The sequence below is a fragment of the Bombina bombina genome, chromosome 6, assembly GCF_027579735.1.
Source record: "Bombina bombina isolate aBomBom1 chromosome 6, aBomBom1.pri, whole genome shotgun sequence".
Classification (NCBI taxonomy): Eukaryota; Metazoa; Chordata; class Amphibia; order Anura; family Bombinatoridae; genus Bombina; species Bombina bombina.
The window spans coordinates 562,416,164-562,440,115 of NC_069504.1; the positions used below are offsets into that span (position 1 = coordinate 562,416,164).

Below are 23,952 nucleotides of genomic sequence, written 5' to 3' on the forward strand. Positions count from 1 at the left end.
TAAGGACTCTGGCTCCTGAAATCTCTGGACCATGAGTACATGGCTGGTTATATTGATGTTCACAGGTGCAAATTGCTCTCGAGGCAATCGATTATTTAATAGTCGCTTATTAAAGCTCACACAAATGACCACCACTTCAGCATTTTTTAAAAGCGTGAATTTGTGTTTTATCTATATCTAAAGTCTAGGTTTGAGTAACTTTAACAGTTTACTTGTTTGCTTATTTTATATATCTTTTAACAGATACTTCGGAATATTAAAGGCAAAAAGCCTAAGTTTAAATAAGCAGGGTTTCTCTAAATGAAAATCTGACGCTTAAAGGGACATAAAAGTTTATTTTCAGATAGAGCGTACAATTTTGCTTCATTCTCTTGGTATGCTGTGTTGGAGCAGCAATGCACTACTGGGAGCTAGCTGAACGTATTGGTAAGCCAATAACAAAATGTATATATGAGCAGTCAACTATCAGCAGCTAGCTTCCAGCTCCTGAGCCTACATCGGTATGTTTTTCAACAAAGGATACAAAGAGAAATAGAAGTAAAAAGGAAGGTTTAAAATTGTATCTATGCTCTATCTGAATCTATGAAGAAAAATAATGGAGTTCCCTGTCCCGTGACGTCATGTAGTTCTATACTCCACTAATAATAATAATAATAATAATTGTTTACTTCAGGTCTTAAAAAGTGCTAAATTGTATTTTTTTTTTTTTTTTTTGCGCAAGGTAACACAAAAAATAACACACCCTGCGCTATTTCTTGCTCTCTACTTGTAATCTAGCCTTTAATGTTTATTATATAACATTATTAAAAGTATAGTATATGATAAAATATAAATTAAAAATCAAATTTAAATTAAACACAATTTTAAAGTCTCTTGTAGTGCTAAGCTATGTGTGTTATTCCTAGTCAGTAAAGAAGTGTGGGATCCAGATGACATGACAGCCTTCTGTAAACAGTGTGGTCACGTGATTAGATCCATGACAAGTAAGCCTTATTCTCGCTTCATAATATAAAACCACCTTCAATATATATTGTAGTCACGTGGTTGAATGACGTCAAGTGCTGGTCTCATTACATAGCATATGACTTTATAAACTATGGACATAATCGAATATTAGTCCATGCCATACGTTTACTTACGCATGTAAATGATTGTTATCTTACAATTTAAAATGTAGTGAGCTATAATTACATTACTTCAACTAGGCATGGGAAAAAATTCATATTCTCCGTGCAAATCCAGATCTTTGTGTTTTGCATTTTCACACTGATTTAACCAGCTACAAAAAGAGGCTAATTCCACTTGCTGCGGCCATATTAGTAATTTGTTTTGCAGACAAACGTAGAATACGAATTTTCCCCGAAGCCTCACTTCAACCGTTTTGTTCATTGTCAAATGAATATTCAACTTATCTTACCAAGCGGAGCACTCCTAAATATCCTCTACTGTAACTTTAAATAGGCATCAATTTGCATATAACTGCATGTAATAGACACTACTATAAAGAAGAACATGCACAGATACTGATCTAAAAATCTATTATAAAACCTTTTAAAATCTTACTTAGAAGCTCCTAGTTTAGCACAGTTGATGAGGTTAGGCTGGGACACCCAGTGAATGGGGCTGGGAAAACGAGAAGAACAGACACTCTCCCCCCCCCCCCCCTTTTGCCTGCATATGAAAAGACAGTTAACATAAACAGGAGCCAACAGTAGTCTGTAAACCCATGTATACATATGGCACACCACAATGTTATTAAAAAATAGGCAAAACTATACATTGTTACAAAAACACTCCCAGATGGGCTATATAAATGGATAATCTATAAAACATTTATGCAAAGAAAAATCTAGTGTACAATGCCCCTTTAAACCAGTTGTGTCCCTCTGTGTTTAAACAGAATCTATTCAATTGTACACCGGCTAGTAATGCTTATACATCATTTTTAACTGTAACTACTCTCTTGTATCTCCTAATAGTCTCGCATTGGCACAGTTCCTGTTCTTTGTCTAATGTGCATCTCACACATTTGGAGCAGGTCAAGCATTTAAAAGAACGGTTTTCATTGTTTCTTTATTTGCTTCTCCAATTATTCCTTTTTTTTTCTCCTGAAATGAATGGTGCAAGCAGCTCATCAAGCTTAATTTTGGTGAAGGGGGGTTGAAGTGAGTCTTTGTTGTGTTTAAAAGATGTCATACAATTCTTTGTGAATTTCAGAGAGATATTGAGCTTATAAATCTTTCAATCAATTGAAAAAAGGTTTTATAAATGATTTGTTTACCATATGAGATTGTAGTCACCGCTGTGATTATGGATAAATAGGAGCGCCAAAGGCTAAGGTATGATTCAGGTAGCAGCACTCTATACAGTTAAAATTGGTGAAAGCAATTTATTACATTTATATCATAAAATTCAAATGAAAAACAACATAAATTAAATTACAATGAGTGAAAAACACATACATTAAAAAGATGGATCCTGCTACAATGGTGTCTCAAGAAAAGAGGAAAAGAGAAGCCTAGCCAGTGGCAAGAGTGGGGGATGGCTCTACCACCCGATCTATTAAGACCAACAGGGTACTCTATTATTATGAGGACCAAGTGGGGTTTCACCACATAAAATGGATAAAGGTGCTCTCAAAAAATGAAAGTATACAACAAGTCTATTCCAGACAAAAATGGAACCAAACAAAATCCAAAGTGGATTTACAACTCGATTGTGTGTGTGGCGTGTAAAAAACGTGTGAAAAAGGATGTGAAAAAAGCAAAAACAAAAAGGGGATCAAACCCAGTTTGTCCAATTATAAAATGGTAATCTTTTGATTTCAGGTCCATGTTGTTAACAGACTAGGATACTGGATCAAGACAGGCTCCTAGGATCGTTTCATTCAGTGGTTCTTTTTCACATAATGGACTTTTGTTATGGACATTTTATAGGATATTTTTAGGATTCATCAGACCCACTTTGTTTTTTATTTTTCATATGTTCTCAAGCTAATTGTTGTTTTAACTTTTATTATTTTTTATTTGTCGCACCTTTGTTGATATTTGTCACTGTACATTTCTTTCATGTAATTAACAAGAGTCCATGAGCTAGTGACGTATGGGATATACATTCCTACCAGGAGGGGCAAAGTTTCCCAAACCTTAAAATGCCTATAAATACACCCCTCACCACACCCACAAATCAGTTTTACAAACTTTGCCTCCAAGGGAGGTGGTGAAGTAAGTTTGTGCTAGATTTTACGTTGATATGCGCTCCGCAGCAAGTTGGAGCCCGGTTTTCCTCTCAGCGTGCAGTGAATGTCAGAGGGATGTGAAGAGAGTATTGCCTATTGAATGCAGTGATCTCCTTCTACGGGGTCTATTTCATAAGGTTCTCTGTTATCGGTCGTAGAGATTCATCTCTTACCTCCCTTTTCAGATCGACGATATACTCTTATATTTACCATTTCCTCTACTGATTCTCGTTTCAGTACTGGTTTGGCTTTCTACAAACATGTAGATGAGTGTCCTGGGGTAAGTAAGTCTTATTTTCTGTGACACTCTAAGCTATGGTTGGGCACTTTATTTATAAAGTTCTAAATATATGTATTCAAACATTTATTTGCCTTGACTCAGAATGTTCAACTTTCCTTATTTCCAGACAGTCAGTTTCATATTTGGGATTATGCATTGAATTATCATATTTTTTCTTACCTCAAAAATTTGACTTTTTTCCCTGTGGGCTGTTAGGCTCGCGGGGGCTGAAAATGCTTCATTTTATTGCGTCATTCTTGGCGCGGACTTTTTTGGCGCAAAAATTCTTTTCCGTTTCCGGCGTCATACGTGTCGCCGGAAGTTGCGTCATTTTTTGACGTTATTTTGCGTCAAAGATGTCGGCGTTCCGGATGTGGCGTCATTTTTGGCGCCAAAAACATTTTAGGCGCCAAATAATGTGGGCGTCTTTTTTGGCGCTAAAAAATATGGGCGTCATTTTTGTCTCCACATTATTTAAGTCTCTTTATTTATTGCTTCTGGTTGCTAGAAGCTTGTTCACTGGCATTTTTTTCCCATTCCTGAAACTGTCATTTAAGGAATTTGATCAATTTTGCTTTATATGTTGTTTTTTTCTTTTACATATTGCAAGATGTTCCACGTTGCAACTGAGTCAGAAGATACTACAGGAAAATCACTGCACAGTGCTGGAGCTACCAAGCTAAGTCTGCTATAAACTTTTGGTATCTGTTTCTCCAGCTGTTATTTGTATTGCATGTCATGTCAAACTTATTAATGCAGATAAAATTTCCTTTAGTACTATTACATTACCTGTTGCTGTCCGTCAACATCTAATTTTCAGAGTGTTCCTGATAACATAAGAGATTTTATTTTTTAAATCCATTAAGAAGGCTATGTCTGTTATTTCTCCTTCTAGTATACATAAAAGTCTTTTAAAACTTCTCTTTTTTTCAGATGAATTTTTAAATGAACATCATCATTCTGATACTGATAATGGTTCTTCTGGTTCAGAGGTTTCTGTCTCAGAGGTTGATGCTGATAAATCTTTGTATTTGTTCAAGATGGAATTTATTCGTTCTTTACTTAAAGAAGTGTTATTTGCATTAGAAATAGAGGATTCTGGTCCTCTTGATACTAAATGTAAACGTTTAAATAAGGTTTTTAAATCTCCTGTAGTTATTCCAGAAGTGTTTTATCTCCCTGATGCTATTTCTGAAGTAATTTCCAGGGAATGGAATAATTTGGGTAATTTATTTACTCCTTCTAGACGTTTAAGCAAATTATATCCTGTGCCATCTGACAGATTAGAGTTTTTTGGGACAAAAATCCCTAAGGTTATGGGGCTGTCTCTACTCCTGCTAATGTACTACTATTCCTATGGCAGATAGTACTTCATTTAAGGATCCTTTAGATAGGAAAATTGAATCTTTTCTAAGAAAAGCTTACTTATGTTCAGGTAATCTTCTTAGACCTGCTATATTTTTAGCGGATGTTGCTGCAGCTTCAACTTTTTGGTTAGAAGCTTTAGCGCAACAGGTAACAGATCATAATTTTATAGCATTATTATTATTCTATAACATGCTAATTATTTTATTGGTGATACCATCTTTTGATATCATTAGAGTTGATGTCAGGTATATGTCTCTAGCTATTTTAGCTAGAAAAGCTTTATGGATTAAACTTGGAATGCTGACATGTCTTCTAAGTCAACTTTGCTTTCCCTTTCTTTCCAGGGTAAATAATCATTTCGTTCCTTTCCTCACAACAAGGAACAAAAGCCTGATCCTTCATCCTCAGGAGCGGTATCAGTTTGGAAACTATTTCCAGTTTGGAATATATCCAAGCCTTATAGAAACCTATAGTCAGCTCCTAAGTACCTATGAAGGTGCGGCCCTTATTCCAGCTCAGCTGGTATGGGGCAGATTACGTTTTCTTCAAAGAAATTTGGATCAATTCCGTTCTTAATCTCTGGTTTCAGAAACATTGTTTCAGAAAGGTACAGAATTGGCTTCAAGTTAAGGCCTCCTGCTAAGAGATTCTTTTCTTTCCCGTGTCCCAGTTGACACAGCAAGGCTCAGCATTTCTGAAATGTGTTTCAGATCTAGAGTTGGCTGGAGTATTTATGCCAGTTCCAGTTCTGGAACAGGGGCTGGGGTTTTATTTTATCTCTTCATTGTACCAAAGAAGGTCAATTCCTTCAGATCAGTTCTGGATCTATCATTATTGAATCGTTATGTTAGGATACCAACATTCAAGATGGTTACTGTAGGACTATCCTGCCTTTTGTTTAGCAAGGGCATTATATGTCTACAATAGATTTACAGGATGTGTATCTGCATATTCCGATTCATCCAGATCACTTTTAGTGTCTGAGATTCTCTTTTTAGACAAGCATTACCAGTTTTGTGGTTCTACTGTTTGGTCTAGCCTCAGTTCCAAGAATTTTTTTCAAAGGTTCTCGGTGCCCTTCTTCTGTAATCAGAGAATAGGGTTTTGGTACTTCCTTATTTGGACGATATCTTGGTACTTGCTCAGTCTTCTCATTTTCGAAGAATCTCATACGAATCGATTTGTGTTGTTTCTTCAAGTTCATGGTTGGAGGATCAATTTACCATTCAGTTCATTGATTCCTCAGACAAGGGTAACCTTTTTAGGTTTCTAGATAAATTCAGTGTCTATGACTCTGTCCTTGTCAGACAAGAGAAGTTTAACATTGATATCAGCTTGTCAAAACCTTCAGTCACAATCATTCCCTTTGGTAGCCTTATGCATGGAAATGTTGGGTCTTAGGACTGCCGCATCAGATGCGATCTCCTTTGCTCGTTTTCACATGCGACCTCTTCAGCTCTGTATGCTGAACCAATGGTGCAGGGATTACTCAAAGATATCTCAATTAATATCTTTAAACCGATTTTACGACACTCTCTGACATGGTGGACAGATCACCATCGTTTAGTTCAGGGGGCTTCTTTGTTCTTCCGACCTGGACTATAATCTCAACAGATTCAAGTCTTACAGGTTGGGGAGCTGTGTGGGGGTCTCTGACGGCACAAGGGGTTTGGGAATCTCAGGAGGTGAGATTTCCGATCAATATTTTGGAACTCCGTGCAATTTTCAGAGCTCTTCAGTCTTGGCCTCTTCTGAAGAGAGAGTTGTTCATTGTTTTCAGATAGACAATGTCACAACTGTGGCATACATCAATCATCAAGGAGGGACTCACAGTCCTCTGGCTATGAAAGAAGTATCTCGAATTTTGGTTTGGGCGGAATCCAGCTCCTGTCTAATCTCTGCGGTTTATATCCCAGGTATGGACAATTGGAAAGCGGATTATCTCAGTCGCCAAACGTTGCATCCGGGCGAATGGTCTCTTCACCCAGAGGTATTTCTTCAGATTGTTCAAATGTGGGAACTTCCAGAAATAGATCTGATGGCTTCTCATCTAAACAAGAAACTTCCCAGGTATCTGTCTAGATCCCGGGATCTTCAGGCGGAGGCAGTGGATGCATTTTCACTTCCTTGGAAGTATCATCCTGCCTATATCTTTCCGCCTCTAGTTCTTCTTCCAAGAGTAATCTCCAAGATTCTGAAGGAATGCTCGTTTGTTCTGCTGGTAGCTCCGGCATGGCCTCACAGGTTTTGGTATGCGGATCTTGTCCGGATGGCCTCTTGCCAACCGTGGACTCTTCCGTTAAGACCAGACCTTTTGTCTTAAGGTCCTTTTTTCCATCAGGATCTGAAATCCTTAAATTTAAAGGTATGGAGATTGAACGCTTGATTCTTGGTCAAAGAGGTTTCTCTGACTCTGTGATTAATACTATGTTACAGGCTCGTAAATTTGTATCCAGAGAGATATATTATAGAGTCTGGAAGACTTATATTTCTTGGTGTCTTTCTCATCATTTTTCTTGGCATTCTTTTAGAATACCAAGAATATTACAATTTCTTCAGGATGGTTTAGATAAGGGTTTGTCCGCAAGTTCCTTGAAAGGTCAAATCTCTGCTCTTTCTGTTCTTTTTCACAGAAAGATTGCTATTCTTCCTGATATTCATTGTTTTGTACAAGCTTTGGTTCGTATAAAGCCTGTCATTAAGTCAATTTCTCCTCCTGGAGTTTGAATTTGGTTCTGGGGGCTCTTCAAGCTCCTCCATTTGAACCTATGCATTCATTGGATATTAAATTACTTTCTTGGAAAGTTTTGTTCCTTTTGGCCATCTCTTCTACCAGAAGAGTTTCTGAATTATCTGCTCTTTCTTGTGAGTCTCCTTTTCTGATTCTTCATCAGGATAAGGCGGTGTTGCGAACTTCTTTTGAATTTTACCTAAAGTTGTGAATTCCAACAACATTAGTAGAGAAATTGTGGTTCCTTCATTATGTCCTAATCCTAAGAATTCTAAGGTGAAATCGTTGCATTCTTTGGATGTTGTTAGAGCTTTGAAATATTATGTTGAAGCTACGAAATCTTTCTGTAAGACTTCTAGTCTATTTGTTATCTTTTCCGGTTCTAGGAAAGGCCAGAAAGCTTCTGCCATTTCTTTGGCATCTTGGTTGAAATCTTTAATTCATCTTGCCTATGTTGAGTCGGGTAAAATTCCGCCTCAGAGAATTACAGCTCATTCTACTAGGTCAGTATCTACTTCCTGGGCGTTTAGGAATGAAGCTTCGGTTGACCAGATCTGCAAAGCAGCAACTTGGTCCTCTTTGCATACTTTTACTAAATTCTACCATTTTGATGTATTTTCTTCTTCTGAAGCAGTTTTTGGTAGAAAAGTTCTTCGGGCAGCGGTTTCAGTTTGAATCTTCTGCTTATGTTTTTTGTTAAACTTTATTTTGGGTGTGGATTATTTTCAGCAGGAATTGGCTGTCTTTATTTTATCCCTCCCTCTCTAGTGACTCTTGTGTGGAAAGATCCACATCTTGGGTAGTCATTATCCCATACGTCACTAGCTCATGGACTCTTGTTAATTACATGAAAGAAAACATAATTTATGTAAGAACTTACCTGATAAATTCATTTCTTTCATATTAACAAGAGTCCATGAGGCCCACCCTTTTTTGTGGTGGTTATGATTTTTTTGTATAAAGCACAATTATTCCAATTCCTTATTTTATATGCTTCGCACTTTTTTTCTTATCACCCCACTTCTTGGCTATTCGTTAAACTGATTTGTGGGTGTGGTGAGGGGTGTATTTATAGGCATTTTAAGGTTTGGGAAACTTTGCCCCTCCTGGTAGGAATGTATATCCCATACGTCACTAGCTCATGGACTCTTGTTAATATGAAAGAAATGAATTTATCAGGTAAGTTCTTACATAAATTATGTTTTTCACCCATTTCACCTCCAAGTGTACGGTCCACATTTGTATTCGTTGATTTGGACCAATCAGCAATTTTTGATTTTTTGTTTTTGCAACACAATTTTATTACAATTTTATTACCATTTTATAATTGGACAAACCGGGTTTGATCCCCTTTTTGTTTTTGCTTTTTTCACATCCTTTTTCACTTTTCACACGTTGTTTTTTACACGCCACACACACAATCGAGTTGTAAATCCACTTTGGATTTTTTTTGGTTCCATTTTTGTCTGGAATAGACTTGTTGTATACTTTCGTTTTTTGAGAGCACCTTTATCCATTTTATGTGGTGAAACCCCACTTTGTCCTCATAATAAAAGAGTACCCTGTTGGTCTTAATAGATCGGGTGGTAGAGCCATCCCCCACTCTTGCCACTGGCTAGGCTTCTCTTTTCCTCTTTTCTTGAGACACCATTGTAGCAGGATCCATCTTTTTAATTTATGTGTTTTTCACTCATTGTAATTTAATTTATGTTGTTTTTCATTTGAATTTTATGATATAAATGTAATAAATTGCTTTCACCAATTTTAACTGTATAGAGTGCTGCTGCCTGAATCATACCTTAGCCTTTGGCGCTCCTATTTATCCATAATCGTATCTTCCACTAGACCTATTAGGGGGTCTTCTTTGTAGTGTAGCGGGTATACAGTCCTAGGCGCTGATCGCTCTCTTACTCACCTTAGTTTTGTAGTCACCGCTGTGTCATTTGCACTTTGATTTTTGAAATAAGAAGACAGATTTCAAGTTGTTTCTTCATTGTTTGCCATATGTACAATATAACTAAATTATTTTTTTTTTTAATATATATATTTAAATAGAGCTCGAGTATTATAGCTGGTAAGGTTGATGAAGCAAGTCAACAAAAATCTGCTGCTGAATATAGAGTCAAGAGTTTATTGCAAGAGAACGATGAGCTGAGGAAAAAAATTCAACGACTTGAAGCTAAAATTGCTGAACTTTCGCAGGAAATTAAGGAATTAAATGAAGATAATGATCGAATGAAAGAAAGACTTAAGTGTTCTGAGGTAAGAAATGAGGAAATAAATGTTTGTCAATGCAACAACTAAATGACTGAGAAACTTTTTGTGTCATTAATTTAGATGCCACCTAAGTATGATTCATATAAAAGTGCCGTTTGTTGTGTCTGCAAACTGCAAAAGCTGTCAGATATACATGTGTAATTCTTTGACTATTCTCTTTGACATTAGAGACATAAAACCCATTTTTTTTCTCTAATTACTCAGAGCATACAATTTTAAACAACTTTTTTTACTTGTATTATAAAATTTGCTTCATTTTCTTTGCATCTTTTGTTTAAGCAGCAGCAATGACTACCGGGAGCTAGCTGAACACATTGAGTGGGACAATGGCAGAAGACAGATTTGCAGCCACCAATCGGCAGCTAGTTCCCAGTAGTGCATTGCTACTTCTGAGCCTACCTAGGTATGCTTTTCAACAAATGATATACTGTCACTGTGAAAATAATATGAATTTCAAACTGGGTGGGTGAATTAACCACACCTCAAGTATAGTGCTAAATGATGGGTGGGGGTGGCAAACACTCTAAACTGGCAATAACTGTTGTTGCTAGTTTAGTGTGATTTCCACCTCTTGAACTGATGCTGAGGTTATGGTTATTGGCCAGGAAACTGCATGGGTGACAAAACGTCTCCCCCCTTCTTCTTTTGGGGGCTGGTTGGTCCGTTGTTGTTGTGGTGTTTTTTTGTTGTTGTTGTTTTTTTTTAAATCTATTTATATTCAAAAACCACTGATATCTATATTTTCTTCTTAAATGGAAAGAGTCCACAGCTGCATTCATTACTTTTGGGAAATAAGAACCTAGCCACCAGGAGGAGGCAAAGACAACCCAGCCAAAGGCTTAAATACTCCTCCCACTCCCCTCATCCCCCCAGTCATTCTTTGCCTTTCGGACCAGGAGGTTGGCAGAGAAGTGTCAGAATTTTTATTTCTAATTTTTGTTTTTGTCTCTTATGGAGGGTTGTACTCTTCGGCATGGGACAGGAGTTTTAAGTAGTCCTGTCAGTCTTGCAAGGAGGGCTTGGATGAAAGTTAGATTCCGGAGATACAGGGAGTTTCTTTCTGCGAAACCATCCCGGCTCATATTAACAGCTCCTTAAGCAATCAGCGTGGTCAAACTTCGCTTCGCTGCCTACTTTCTTCTCTTAAGTCCATGGTGGAGGCAATGCCACTTTTTGTAACACTTGAAAGGCCGTGTTCCTGTTCCGCGGCGTTGATTCCGGTAAGATCGTTTCATTTTACTTTATCGTCAATGTACTGTAATGTGAAATATTTTCCCAAGCGGATACACACCTTTTGCGGGTCTAACTCAGTGAGTCTCTGTTCGATCTTGGAATCGAGGGTTCTGAGGGGGGTTATTGAACAGGGGGGTTTATAATCATACAACTTAGTCTTGTACAATCAGGGGTTAAGCTAGTATCCCGTAAAGGTGTGTAGTTTATTCTGATGACTTGTTTTGATTGGTCTACTATGCATTGTTGTAAGTGATTTAACAGCTGTGTAAAGTACTATCCGTATGCTCTGATGAACTGCCAGTGAGGCAGGAAACGCGTCAGCAGAAGGATCTCACTGTTTGCTGTGCCGGGTTTGTTATAAGAATTACTAATAAAGTATATGTTTTACTATACCGATATCTCTCCTCTCTCTCCTTTCTACACTGGAACTGTGAATTTGCTGGGAATTTAAATTTGTTTTGTTACGGGTCCAGGAGAGCCCTAATGGTTCCGGAGTTCAGAACAGCCTACAACAGAAGCACTTACCTGTTGTGAGAGACAGAGGCACGAACGCCGCTACAGATACGGGGGGTGAGTGAAATGATACTTACTCTGCTTTTTGCCACTGTGTACAATCACGCATATCATACAACTGTTACTTTTATAAGTTGTTGTTGCGACATGAACAGCCACTGTACTACGGATTTGTCTAGTAATCAGGATCTTTGAACAAGTTTTCCAATAGCTAAGTGTATCCCGCTAAAAGTGGGACTCCCATTCAGGAGTGAATATTTACGCTAGCTTAATTTTGGTTCACCAATCACATGATCATATATATCCGCACTAAGTCTGTAAATTTCAGGGTTTATAATCATGTTTATGTGATTGTGGTTGGAACTTGAGGCCTTTGGAAGTGACGCAGCCTTTTGGTTCACCTTGTGTTCGGGCGTGGTTCTGTTCCGTTCCCCATTTCCGCATTCTTGACCGTGTGGCGAAGGAGATCTTCTTGTCCGCAGGGGTCTGGTCATAGGAGGTGGTGAGTGCCCAGCCATTGTGGGTGTCAGGTGCCATTTTTATTTAAATACTTTAGTCCATATTGATATTTCCTATATCTAGTTATGGAGGATTCTGATGCTGAGACTGTGCTCATTTCAGATTCAGTTACGGAGGATTCTGATACCGAGACTATTTTGATTTTGGATTCAGATTCTGTGTCCGGTGACGAATCCGGATTGGCCTTGTTGACACATGTCAACCAGTATTGTTCCGTATGCCATATGAGATCGCCTGGTTCCTTGGGCTTGGGGAATCATGGGTCTGCTGAGCCATCCGCCTCTGGGGGTCCTGTCCTTCAAGAGGCAAGTTCCCTACCAAGTCATACTTCTACACATACAGTTTATGGTCCCTCCGTGTGGGGTGGCATGTCCCCCCCCCAGAGGTTGCAGCGCGTTTTTTGCTTCCATACCATGTTGGCGATTGTTCGTCTGCAGACTCTAGACGTTTATTTGAGGATCTGCTCGTACCTTATTGTCCCAGGTCTTCCGCTTTGGGGTGGGCCTTCACAGTTCGGGTGTAACTGTTCCTGAGTGTTGTGCCTTTCATTACAGGATTGCGCGCCTTTGCGTATTGCTCAGACGTGTTTCAGTTATTGAATGACCCTATCGTTCATAGATACAGGGATTTTCAGGCTGATAATTCGAATGGTGCACCTCATTAGACATGTTGGGATGAGGTAATCTCCTGATTGTCATCTGTTTGAGATCTTTCCCAGTTTTGTAAGTTAAGAGTTCCGTTTGGCTGGTCCTGAGGGTAGACCTGTGTCTTCTTGGGCGTTAACCTCCGGGTTACCTTATATTTTATTTCTATCAGATAAAATGTCTTTGTTTTTGTTTCCTTTGGGAACCTTCTGTGATTTATACTCTTTTTATTACTATTACATGTTAGTCCTATGTTAAGAATGTCTGTTTTCTGTTTTCTGTTTTTTCCCCTTTGAGAGAATTTATGCAGCTTGCCGGTTAGGGCCCTAGGTGCAGACTGGTCCTGTCGGGTTCGTTCGGTCTTACGGCTGTTTACACGTGGCGCTGTTCTGCTTGGCTGGTTCGGTAGAAGCGCTGAGTGCTCAGGTTATTGTTGTTTTTTCATGTTCAACTAAGCATTCAAGAGGACCTGTGGGTCTGTGAGGTGAGAAGGATTGTTTCAGTCCTTATAGCCTTCAGTCATAGATGACCAGGCAGAGGAGTTTTCCGCTGCGTCACTCTGACATCTGATTTCATCAGAACTTAGAGTTTTCCTCCCCCATGTGGTGAAGGGTTGGAGGGCTTAATGCCCCTTACCGCAATTGAGCGGTTTGGCCTTCATTTTTTTGGCCTCTGGATTTGTATTTTTGGGCTTGATGCAACAACAGGATAGCTTGCGGAAGGTTTGTTGTTTGAAACCAGTTGCAGCTCTTGACACCTTGCAGGTGTACGCATAAGCTGTTTATAGTGTATCTAGATGCAGCTCTTACTCTTTGACGTGTACTGGCTGTCTGAGGTTTAAGAGACCTTTAGGTCCTCTTCCATTGTTTCCGGGTGAGTGGATCTCCTTCTATGGATCTGTGTTTCCGGGTGATGGTTGTTCCCTGCGGGGACTTTGTTTAGCTCTGGGTTTTCCAAAGCTGGGTAGGCTTAGTGCCTTTCTCTTCCTTGTGTCCTCTGCTTGTGCGGAGGTGATAGGGAGACTAGTCCTGCTAGTAGGATTTTTTGACCTTGAGGTATCCCTTGGTTGTCCTGAGGCTCTGAGAAGTATCTTCAAACAACTTCTCGCCTTGCTCCTTGGAGCATTGGACATTGGAGTTCTTCTCGCTATCAAGATTTGCTGGATATGCATCTATACCCTTGTGTCTGGCTTTTTGGCCAGTTGGGGGTGTTTAGTTCTAGGGTAAGGTTTGCCTGAACTATTGGGTACCCGGACCTGTTTTTCTCCCTGAGACTTCCGGTTGCTGAAGCTTCGCTTGGCCTTTTTCCTGACCCAGTCTCGGGTGATTTTGAAATCTTGGATCTCAGGGCTGGTTGGGGTGCTCCACGGTAGTGGGAACTTGGGCTATGTCCTTGCTCCATCTACCTAACCTGGTCATGGTTGGCCAGGTTTTCTGAGTATTTTTTACTCTTTGTCACAGAGTAGTCATGTTATCTGGTGGTTAGCCGTGTGGCTTGAGCCTCAAGGGTGGTTGGTTCATACCCAGCTGCTGGCGTTGAATGTCCAATTTCTGGTGCGCCTTAGGGTTGCATTCCCCTGGTTAGCTTGCCAGTGTTCCTGTGGATTCCCAAATGGGTTGGCTGTGCCTCTGCTCTGCCAGCTACTTGTAGGGGGGTCCTTTTCTAGGACTTCTGTGTTGGGAATTTCTCTTCCCATTAGCTGGTGACTTCGGGCCTTGAGGACAGTTGTTGCCCTTCTGGCATCATCCCTTTTCTTTAGGGGATATTCTCCTCCCTATGTAGATATAGTCCTTGCTTGGGGCTTCTCCTGGATGGGAGGCGGAAAGGTGGGATTGGTTACCCCTGGGGTCTTGATGGCTCCAAGCAGACTTGTTGGGCCTTTATTTGATAGATCCTTAGGTCTATGGCCTTGTTGTCTGTTTTCAGAGTCGGGTTGTACTTGTACTCTGTGGGAATGGCTGTGATATCCTTATGCTCGTTCCTGTACCTGTTTCGGGATTCTTTTGTTCCCCTGTCCTGAATTCCTGAGGCTGGGTTGGTCCAGATGGGTGTGGGTCTGCAGGTCAGGATTGCCGAGCGGTCTAAGGAACTGCGTTCCGGTCGCAGTCTCCTCTGGATGTGTGAGCTTTGTTGAGTCTATCCTGTTAGCTTAATCTGCTAGAGTATAGATTTTCCTTTTAACTTGCTTGCCTTCGGGTTTTGAGGGTATACTCTCCTTCTCGGGGGGCCTCGTTTGAGGTTTTGTTTTCCCCTTTTTGGGACCTGTGTGTAGGTCCGGCGACTTAGGTTGCCTGGAATGTGCCCTCTGTCTGGGGGTTGCTTTTGCGGTCTGTTTCTTGCTTGACTGCGTCTTCTTCCTCACAAGTACCCTCTGTGTTGTCCTGTTATGGACTCTGTGTTCTCAAACTTGAGGTTTTCACATGGGTGTATTACACACTTTTTCATGGTCAAATGCTTTGATATTCTATGGTCAGACACTGGGAGGACTTTGCCTCTTCAGTTGCATTCTATGCTTGCAGGATGTTGGAGAGAAGTCTGTTCTGTCTCTGTGCCCGGTTTTATCCCGGGTTTTGATTGGTATAGGCGTGGCCTCCTTTCCCTGTTTGGGCCCCTTTGGGTTTTTTATTAAAACAAAGAGCAGTTGTGTGGTCATCAAGCTGTGCAATTTATTTCGCTGTGTAAAAAGCAACACATCATACGTGGTACAACAGGTCAGATAAATCCTACGCGTTTCATGCCGACAGGCACTTCGTCAGGGATAGTGAAAACACTCCTCCTCCTTTGCTTTATACATTGGAAATGCATTACAATTACATTCAGGTGTTAAACGATAATGAATTAAAGTGATACATGCTCTACAGTGTTATCAAACAAACGTGCAATTCTTGTTATTACTAATAATAATATATTCATACAATTGAAGAAAGAGAGTGATACCATTGCACTTATTTTCATAAACCCTTACTATCATAAGTCATATTATTGTCGCAACATATTGTATTTTAACATAATACGGTACATTTCATAGCAATGTGGTAACTATCTATCCATCTCATATTTCACAATCTATAATCGCCTACTATGTTGCAACATATATAAGTGAAACTAGTTTGTGATACAAAGTGGCTATTACTCATCTTTCTTTTCTTTACTAAAACACACTAACTATTTAGAATCTCGTATATTTGTAAATCCATAACTATACATCTTTGTCAATATATATTATCTCAAAGGACAAAGAATTAGATATTATCATAATTCAAACAGGACTGGGAACTAATTAAAAATCATATATACATTATGAGTGGGCACATTTTATGTCAGAAACAACTGAATATCAAAGTCACCTCTCACTTCTCAAGTCTCAGTTTTACGCTATGTGTTTAAGAATATTAAGAATATATAGGATTTGAAGACATATACTGGTGTATAATGATAATGTTAAGGTTAATGTCTTCTAATATAAATATAAATGTACATATGGCTTCATGGAGATATTTATCACAGAGTTTTAAGTATAACTTAGTCATTTAGCCAATTTTAGATACTAAAACTGGCGTTTGTTGTAAAAAGTGCTCTCAGATGGAGATAACAATATATGAATAAATATATGATAAGAATTTGTGAATAATATTCTTAAGAAACACATAGCGTAAAACTGAGACTTGAGAGGTGACTTTGATATTCAGTTGTTTCTGACATAAATGTGCCCACCCATAATGTATATATGATTTTTTAATTAGTTCCCAGTCCTGTTTGAATTATATCTAATTCTTTGTCCTTTAAGATAATATATATTGACAAAGATGTATAGTTATGTATACGAGATTCTGAATAGTTATAGTGTGTTTTAGTAAAGAAAAGAAAGATGAGTAATAGCCACTTTGTATCACAAACTAGTTTCACTTATATATGTTGCAATGTAGAAGGCGATTATAGATTGTTTCATCAGCTGTATATGTTTACTTGGAAATACTTTATACTATACGAGGTTGAATTATTTACATATACTGAAATATGAGATGGATAGATAGTTACCACATTGCTATGAAATGTATTATGTTAAAATACAATACGTTGCAACAATAATATGACTTATGATAGTAAGGGTTTATGAAAATAAGTGCAATGGTATCACTCTCTTTCTTCAATTGTATTAATATAATAGTATTAGTAATAACAAGAATAAGAATTGCACGTTTGTTTGATAACACTATAGAGCATGTATCACTTTAATTAATTATTGTTTAACACCTGAATGTAATTGTAATGCATTTCCAATGTATAAAGCAAATGAGGAGGAATGTTTTCACTATCCCTGACGAAGGGCCTGTCGGCATGAAACGCGTAGGATTTATCTGACCTGTTGTCCAACGTATGACGAGTTGCTTTTTACACAGCAAAATAAATTGCACAGCTTGATGACCACAACCGCTCTTTGTTTTAATAAGTATCAAGATTTGATTAAAGGTTTGGATGCCTTTTCAAAGTGGTTGTTTCCGCTCTTGTTTATACCTGTGATACGACACTTCCGGACAGGTCACGGGACCGCAACCGAGTGAAGCGCTAATCAGAGGAGCTCGAGGGGCTGTTGGTGTCTTCCGCAACAAAGTGGAGTTCGGAGTTTTACACTGATACTTACCTGAATGTCACGGAAGGAGTTTAGTACCAGGTATTCCTTACAGCACAAGCATAACGACGACTGGGTAAGCAACTTATATATCATATACTGAAGGAACGTTATCAAAGTTGCACAGTGTCTATGCAAAAGTTGCCTGTAAACTGCAAGGCTCAGTAGAGTATACTATAAGGTTTTGAACTGTGTGAACTAAAACACATTTCCCTTACCTAGCAGTGGATCAATTCATTTGTCTAACAGACTGTTGGGCCCCTTTGGGTCTCTGTGAGCTGGGCTCACTCATGAAGGTGTTTATTTGTTTTAGGGGACCTCTCGGTTTTCTTGGTTCTCCTTTGCCTTGTTCCCTTGGGGGTTTTGGCTGGTGTCTCCTTCATTGTGGAGATGAGCGAGGGGGGGGGGGGACCGTCTGTTGAGACGGTGTCTCTTGGAGGACTGTTGGCTCAGTTGAGTTCGTTTGCGGTCTCTGGTTTGGCTTCTGGACTAACTGCAAGTCAGTGTCATTGGGGCTTTTCCTCTTAAAATGTTTTCGGCTTCGGACGAAGCAGTTTTTTTTATTGGGTAGAGGTTCAGGCCTGGTGCCCTCAGTATGGGCCGCCTATTGTACCCTCCCGTCTTGGCATTTAGTGTCCGCTATAGCTTGGGTATTGTTTTCCCAAAAGTAATGAATGCAGCGGTGGACTCTTTCCATCAGATGAAAATGAAATTATCAGTTAAGCATAATTTGTGTTTTTTATTTTGTGAGGAGAATAAGTTTCATTTTAATTATAGTAGTATAGTGCAAAATCTCTCTCCTTTCTCCTTTTTTTAACTTTATTTTTATTGCAAAGGATACCAAGAAAATTAAGCAAATTAGATAATATAAGTAAGATTGGAAAGTTGCTTAAACTGACATGCTGTAGTTTCTCTTATATCGAATCTGCTTAAATTGGATCTTTTGGACACGATTTGAACCTTTTGGACAGCAACATTTTTAACTCATATTTTCCTTTAATTTCTCACAAGAGGTAAGGATCACATACAGCGAAATTAAGCAATCAGGCTTGTAATAAAAATAATTAAAACATTAGGAGAGCAGCCAAAATACGCCCTTGATGGTACAGCTTAAAGGTATCTCTGATGTAACAAAGGCTGTTGCTGTTTCTAAGTGTAGGCCTGGTTATTTGGGTTCCTTGAAGCCACACCTGCATGCAGCATACTTTGGGAATCAAGAGTGGTTAAACAGTAAATACATACTAGACATAATGATGTATTCATAGCAAAGATTAGCCTTAAAATATGTGGACGTATTTTACAATTATATTAGTTGTTTATTGAAAATATAAGTGTAAAGGTTTAGTTTCTATAAAGTAATGGGCGCCTCCACGTTGGAACTAGTTTTCTATTTATCAATGTTTCTGCAAGCAAAGCTGTGTGGAATCCCTTTTTAGATCCATATGTTCCACCCAGCCTTGTTTGAACAGTCTCTTTTGTTGCCTGTTTTATATCTGTCCTTACGTTGTCCCTGATCTGTTTCCGATGCTGAAGACAATTAAGTTCAAACATGGTGGCACCCATTACTTTATAGAAACTCAGTGAAATTTAGAAAACCAACAATTTTCAGAGTCAAATTTACAGGAAAATTGTACAAAATAAATAATGAAAGTGTTTTGCAAAGTTTTTTTTTTTTTACTACAAATACATTATAAATTAACATTTCATACTATTTAATATACCTTTTTTTAAAAGGAGGTTGGATATTATTATTATTATTATTGATTTGTAAGGCACTAACAAATACTGAAATTATCAACATTTCATGGAGCGCATGCATTAATAATAAGTTACAAACGCTTTTTGTTCATATTATAGAAGTCTGTTAAACCTCTACCTCGTGTACTTAGATTTATTTTGGATAACATAGTAAAATAAAATATCGTTATTGTTGCAGAAAGAAAAGCAACAGCTGACAGATGACCTTGAAAACGCAAGCGAGAGAGAAAAGGACGCCTTGCAAATAACAAGGAAACTGGAAAGTCAACTTGAAGATAATAAGGTAAAATCCATTAATGAATTTGTTTATTTTACCTGCTTTCCCTGTATTCATTAGATGTAAAAAAAATGAACTTCCTCTAGAGGGCTGCAGTGCATATACTGGAGTATACGTGTGTTTTTATATGTAAAGCTACACAGTGCTTAGATCAGCAAACAGGCACATTTATATGTAGCCTCACATTAGTCATAGCAAAAAAGGCCACGTAAACAGTCAATACATACAGTAAAGTTAACTAACAAAATGACAGGTGTAAATGCTTGTTAACCCTTTCACTACTGGGACTTTCAGACTTTTTAGCATTTTTGCTATCAGTACGTTTAAACAGAAATAGAGCCTTGTGGTTTTATTTTATTTTTTACCTGTCAAAAACATATATATATATATATATATATATATCCCATAGGGAGACTAAATACACACAGAGAGAAGCACACTCACAGGAACGAACAACCAGCTCAATAACTTGTTAGCCTGCTCTATGGCGATTTACCACCTGGGTGCATCTTCTTTTAGCCCAGTAATGCTTTTCACAGATGAGAACTTGCCTGTAATATATCAGTCTGATCCCGCCTATTACGGTCAGTCCAGCGCCGAAATACCAGGCAATTCCTCTCTGAACAAGGAACACAGCAACCCCAGATGATCGTGTGCTTAGAGGAATATGGCTACACCTCACTGACGAGGCCCAATGAAGGCTTAAACGAACGTCTGGGGTTGCTGTGTTCCTTGTTCAGAGAGGAATTGCCTGGTATTTCGGCGCTTGACTGACCGTAATAGGTGGGATCAGACTGATCTACTACAGGAAAGTTCTTCTCTGTGAAAAGCATTACTGGGCTAAAAGAAGCTGCACCCAGGTGGTAAATCGCCATAGAACAGGCTAACAATAGTATTGAGTATATAAATGTATATGTGTGTGTATGATCTATCTAAAAAATTTTTTTTACAGTATGATAGCCAAAGACGTGTATATATACGTTTTTTTTTGGGTGTAGGGGTTAAAATATTTATTTTTATGTTTTTTAATTCTGCTTATTATTACACCGATATGTTGACTTTAATGCTCCTTTAAATATACACACACACATATATATATATATAAAGGGGTAAAGGGGTTGAAATATTTATTTGGTATGCAGATGTTTTTTAAGTCAGCTAATTATTACACAGATATGTTGACTTTAATGTTCCTTTAACCCCCAAATTAGGAGGAAGTAACCTAAGTTGCTAGCAAATGCACTAGTGATACTGCCGAAAAAACACCATCTTGATACAAAATTGATTCCCTATTTAGGTGTAACTAAGGGCAAGGGACACATTTACTTATGAATAAAACTGTATTTATAATTTTTGGTTTTATTTCAACAGAACAGAATGTTTATTTAAACATAATGAATTTCTTTAACAAACACTGCCCATGATCAATTATATTGTGCAACATGAAGTATTTTGATGTATTATAGAGAAACCTTAGTAGGATTACTTATGAGCACCAGCAATTATCTGAGCGCTTAAAAGAAGAAGCTAACCAGAAAGAACAATTAAGAAACCTGAAGAATGAAATGGAGAGTGAACGATGGCAACTAGACAAGACCATAGAAAAGTTACAAAAAGAGGCAAGTCAACAAATAAACCTGCATTTCTTTTTAAATTAAACTCCACACATTTTATTCATTTACTTTTTTACTTTATAAATAACTTAGCATATTGTCGTTCTGTTTTTGTAAAACAAAACATGCCCTGGCTTTATTCCATTAGCATGTATGCATGTTTGTTTAGCCATAGCATTTACACATTCAATAAAAGGTTGGCTTTAATAGCTACAGTGAACAGTCACTCCTTTACTCTTTATTATTAAACATTTTTGCAGATGAAAGGCTTTTTTGTTGGTTATTCAGTGACCATTTGGATCTATTCCAAATTACTGGAAAAAATGCCTTGAAAAGTTTTGTACTTTAAATGTAGCATTGTTTAGTACGGTAGCATAACATTATCCTTTATTTGCTTTACTGAGGAATAAATTCACCAACCTTCAGTTTTCAATAAACATCAAAGTTTAATTTTGACTTTTATATCCCTTTTAATGTCCTTAAATAGTCACTGCTGCAGATATACAGTATATGGCACTGTGCATTGTGAAATCCATAAACCAAATGTCAACCAAGGACTTACTGTTGTGCCGCTATTGGGCATCTATATTTGTTGCACATTAAATTTTAAAACAATAGTTAATTAAAATTAACATTAATACCTTAGAAATACTCTATTCTGAGAGAGGCAACTTCTTGCTTTACCTATTCAAAAGCCAAAGTCTCCCAGTGGGCAGGTCTGGCGCTATGTAAGGCAAGCAGCGTTCCCACCAGTAGAGAAAATCTCCTGCACATCAATCCCCTTGGCATTGGGGCCTAATTTGCCCGGGGCTATGTAGTAGCTGGAGAACTAGTTCGGAGGAGAAGAGGAAAACTCTCCACTCCGGAAGTCAGAAGGCACAGCGAGAAGCTCAAAATCTAGCGGTGTGCATTGTTTGGATATCACTCACTAGGAAAAACAGTTTCTAAAGATATACAAAGATCCTGTGTCCCTGCATGGCCACGAGTCTAATCCAGATTCACAGTGACTGCAGCCCTGAGGATAACAAATTGAACAAGAATCATGAGTGTATGTGTGTGTATGTATGTTTGTTATAGAGCACATTTATGCTGTAACATGTTTCCTTTTTTTTTTTTTCCTGGCTGCTTGAGAGTGCGTGAGTTCTGGATAATTGAGTTTATATATATATATATATATATATATATATATTATATTATATTATATTATATTATATTATATTATATTATATTATATATATATATATATATATATATATTATATATATATAATAAATGGGCATGAAGGGCACTCTCAGGGTATTTTAAAGAACCACATAAATCATTTTATTCAGGGTCTCAATTAGTCATCAAAGACAAAGTCGATGTTGTGGCTCACATGAGAGCCTTCTTCAAGACAAAATTAATCTATAGAAAAAAAGAAAACATATATAGATATGCATACAGAATTTACAAACAGCAGTGAAAACAAAAACACCCAACACCATTGTTACATTAAATTGAAAATAAAAATATATATAAGGATAAATTTAAACTCTGGACTTAGCGAGAACAGGCTATGCAAACCCATAGATAAAATTACACACATCAATGGGCAATAAAGTTCATGGGCCTGATTTGCAGGGATAGAACAGAGTATCTATAATGTTACCAACACTGTTATAAACCATATTATATAAATATATGTACTAATGATGCGAACTAATACATTTAAATGTCTATACTAATATGCCTGTGCAAACAGTCTACAATCAACCTAAACATAAATCATATATATAATATATATAATGTAGAGTGAGAAACTGGAAAGAAGAGCAAAGATCACAGAACAGAACACATCACAACTCCCTGTGTAAACGCAACCTCCAGCACACGCCCAGTCTGTTTGCTCCCAGGGACCAATCAGTTTGTTCATGCCGGAATTCAATAAGCAAAACGGCAATGTGTGATAATACTAAATAGTCTGAAACATAATATACATATGCTAACAGTATACAACAAATAAGCATCATAAACTCATGTCTGCATTCACTGCCACCAATAGTCACGCAGTATATGACTAAACCAGTCACAAAAACGACTTTATAGTTACCATACGGATTGCGCGTATAGCCTTGCCTGTAAAAAAATATAATTTAAGACCCCAATGCAATATATCATAAACTTGGCAAAATTTCATATATCACATTAGCAAATCACATAATAAATGGTTAATGTGTTTATATATATATATATATATATATATATATATATATATATTTATTTATTAAACTCTGTTAACCTAAACTCAAGCAACCAGAAAAAAATAATAATCAAGTATACCGTACATTAATATAAACTCTAACTCTCAAAGGTGAAAGAAAGCCCTTTTCATGCCACTAGACCCAACATAACTGCTCTTGAAAGTTGTTGAAAGCACAAGGCAGTCTGAGAATTAGACATTACACTGCCATAACGCTCAAGCAACCAGAAACTACACTTAACTACACTTGCACTTAACCGGTATCTACCAATCCCCATGGTTGCCGGTTAACTGGGAGTTAACTGTGTGTGTATATTTGTATATATGTATGTGTGTGTGTGTATGTATGTATGTTTTTATGTGTGTGTGTGTGTGTGTTTGAGTCCAATCAGATAATAAATCCAGACTTAAAGTCTTTAGTGCCTCAGCAGCTAATGCCCAAAGAAACCTATGTGTAGAGTATTTGAGGTAAATACACTATGTGCATCTACAGTCTCTGTGCCAAAGACAGTTAGCCAGGGTGAAGAGAGTAATCCGTAAGTCTGAGAGTCCCATAGATAATTAAATATTTCAGGAAAGTAGAGCTGGAGGACACTAACCGGTATGTGTACTAATATAGTGTGTACATACAC

The 23,952-nt window shown here is 37.9% G+C and overlaps 1 protein-coding gene across 1 annotated transcript in view; it reads left to right on the forward strand.

Annotated features, from left to right (window-relative positions):
- The window catches only part of CGNL1 (cingulin like 1), a 309,913-nt gene that overhangs the window by 100,828 nt on the left and 185,133 nt on the right, over window positions 1-23,952 (forward strand). The window contains 3 exon segments of the mRNA XM_053717518.1: window positions 9,673-9,879; window positions 19,370-19,474; window positions 20,935-21,087. Of these exon segments, the coding sequence (XP_053573493.1) occupies window positions 9,673-9,879; window positions 19,370-19,474; window positions 20,935-21,087 (465 nt within the window).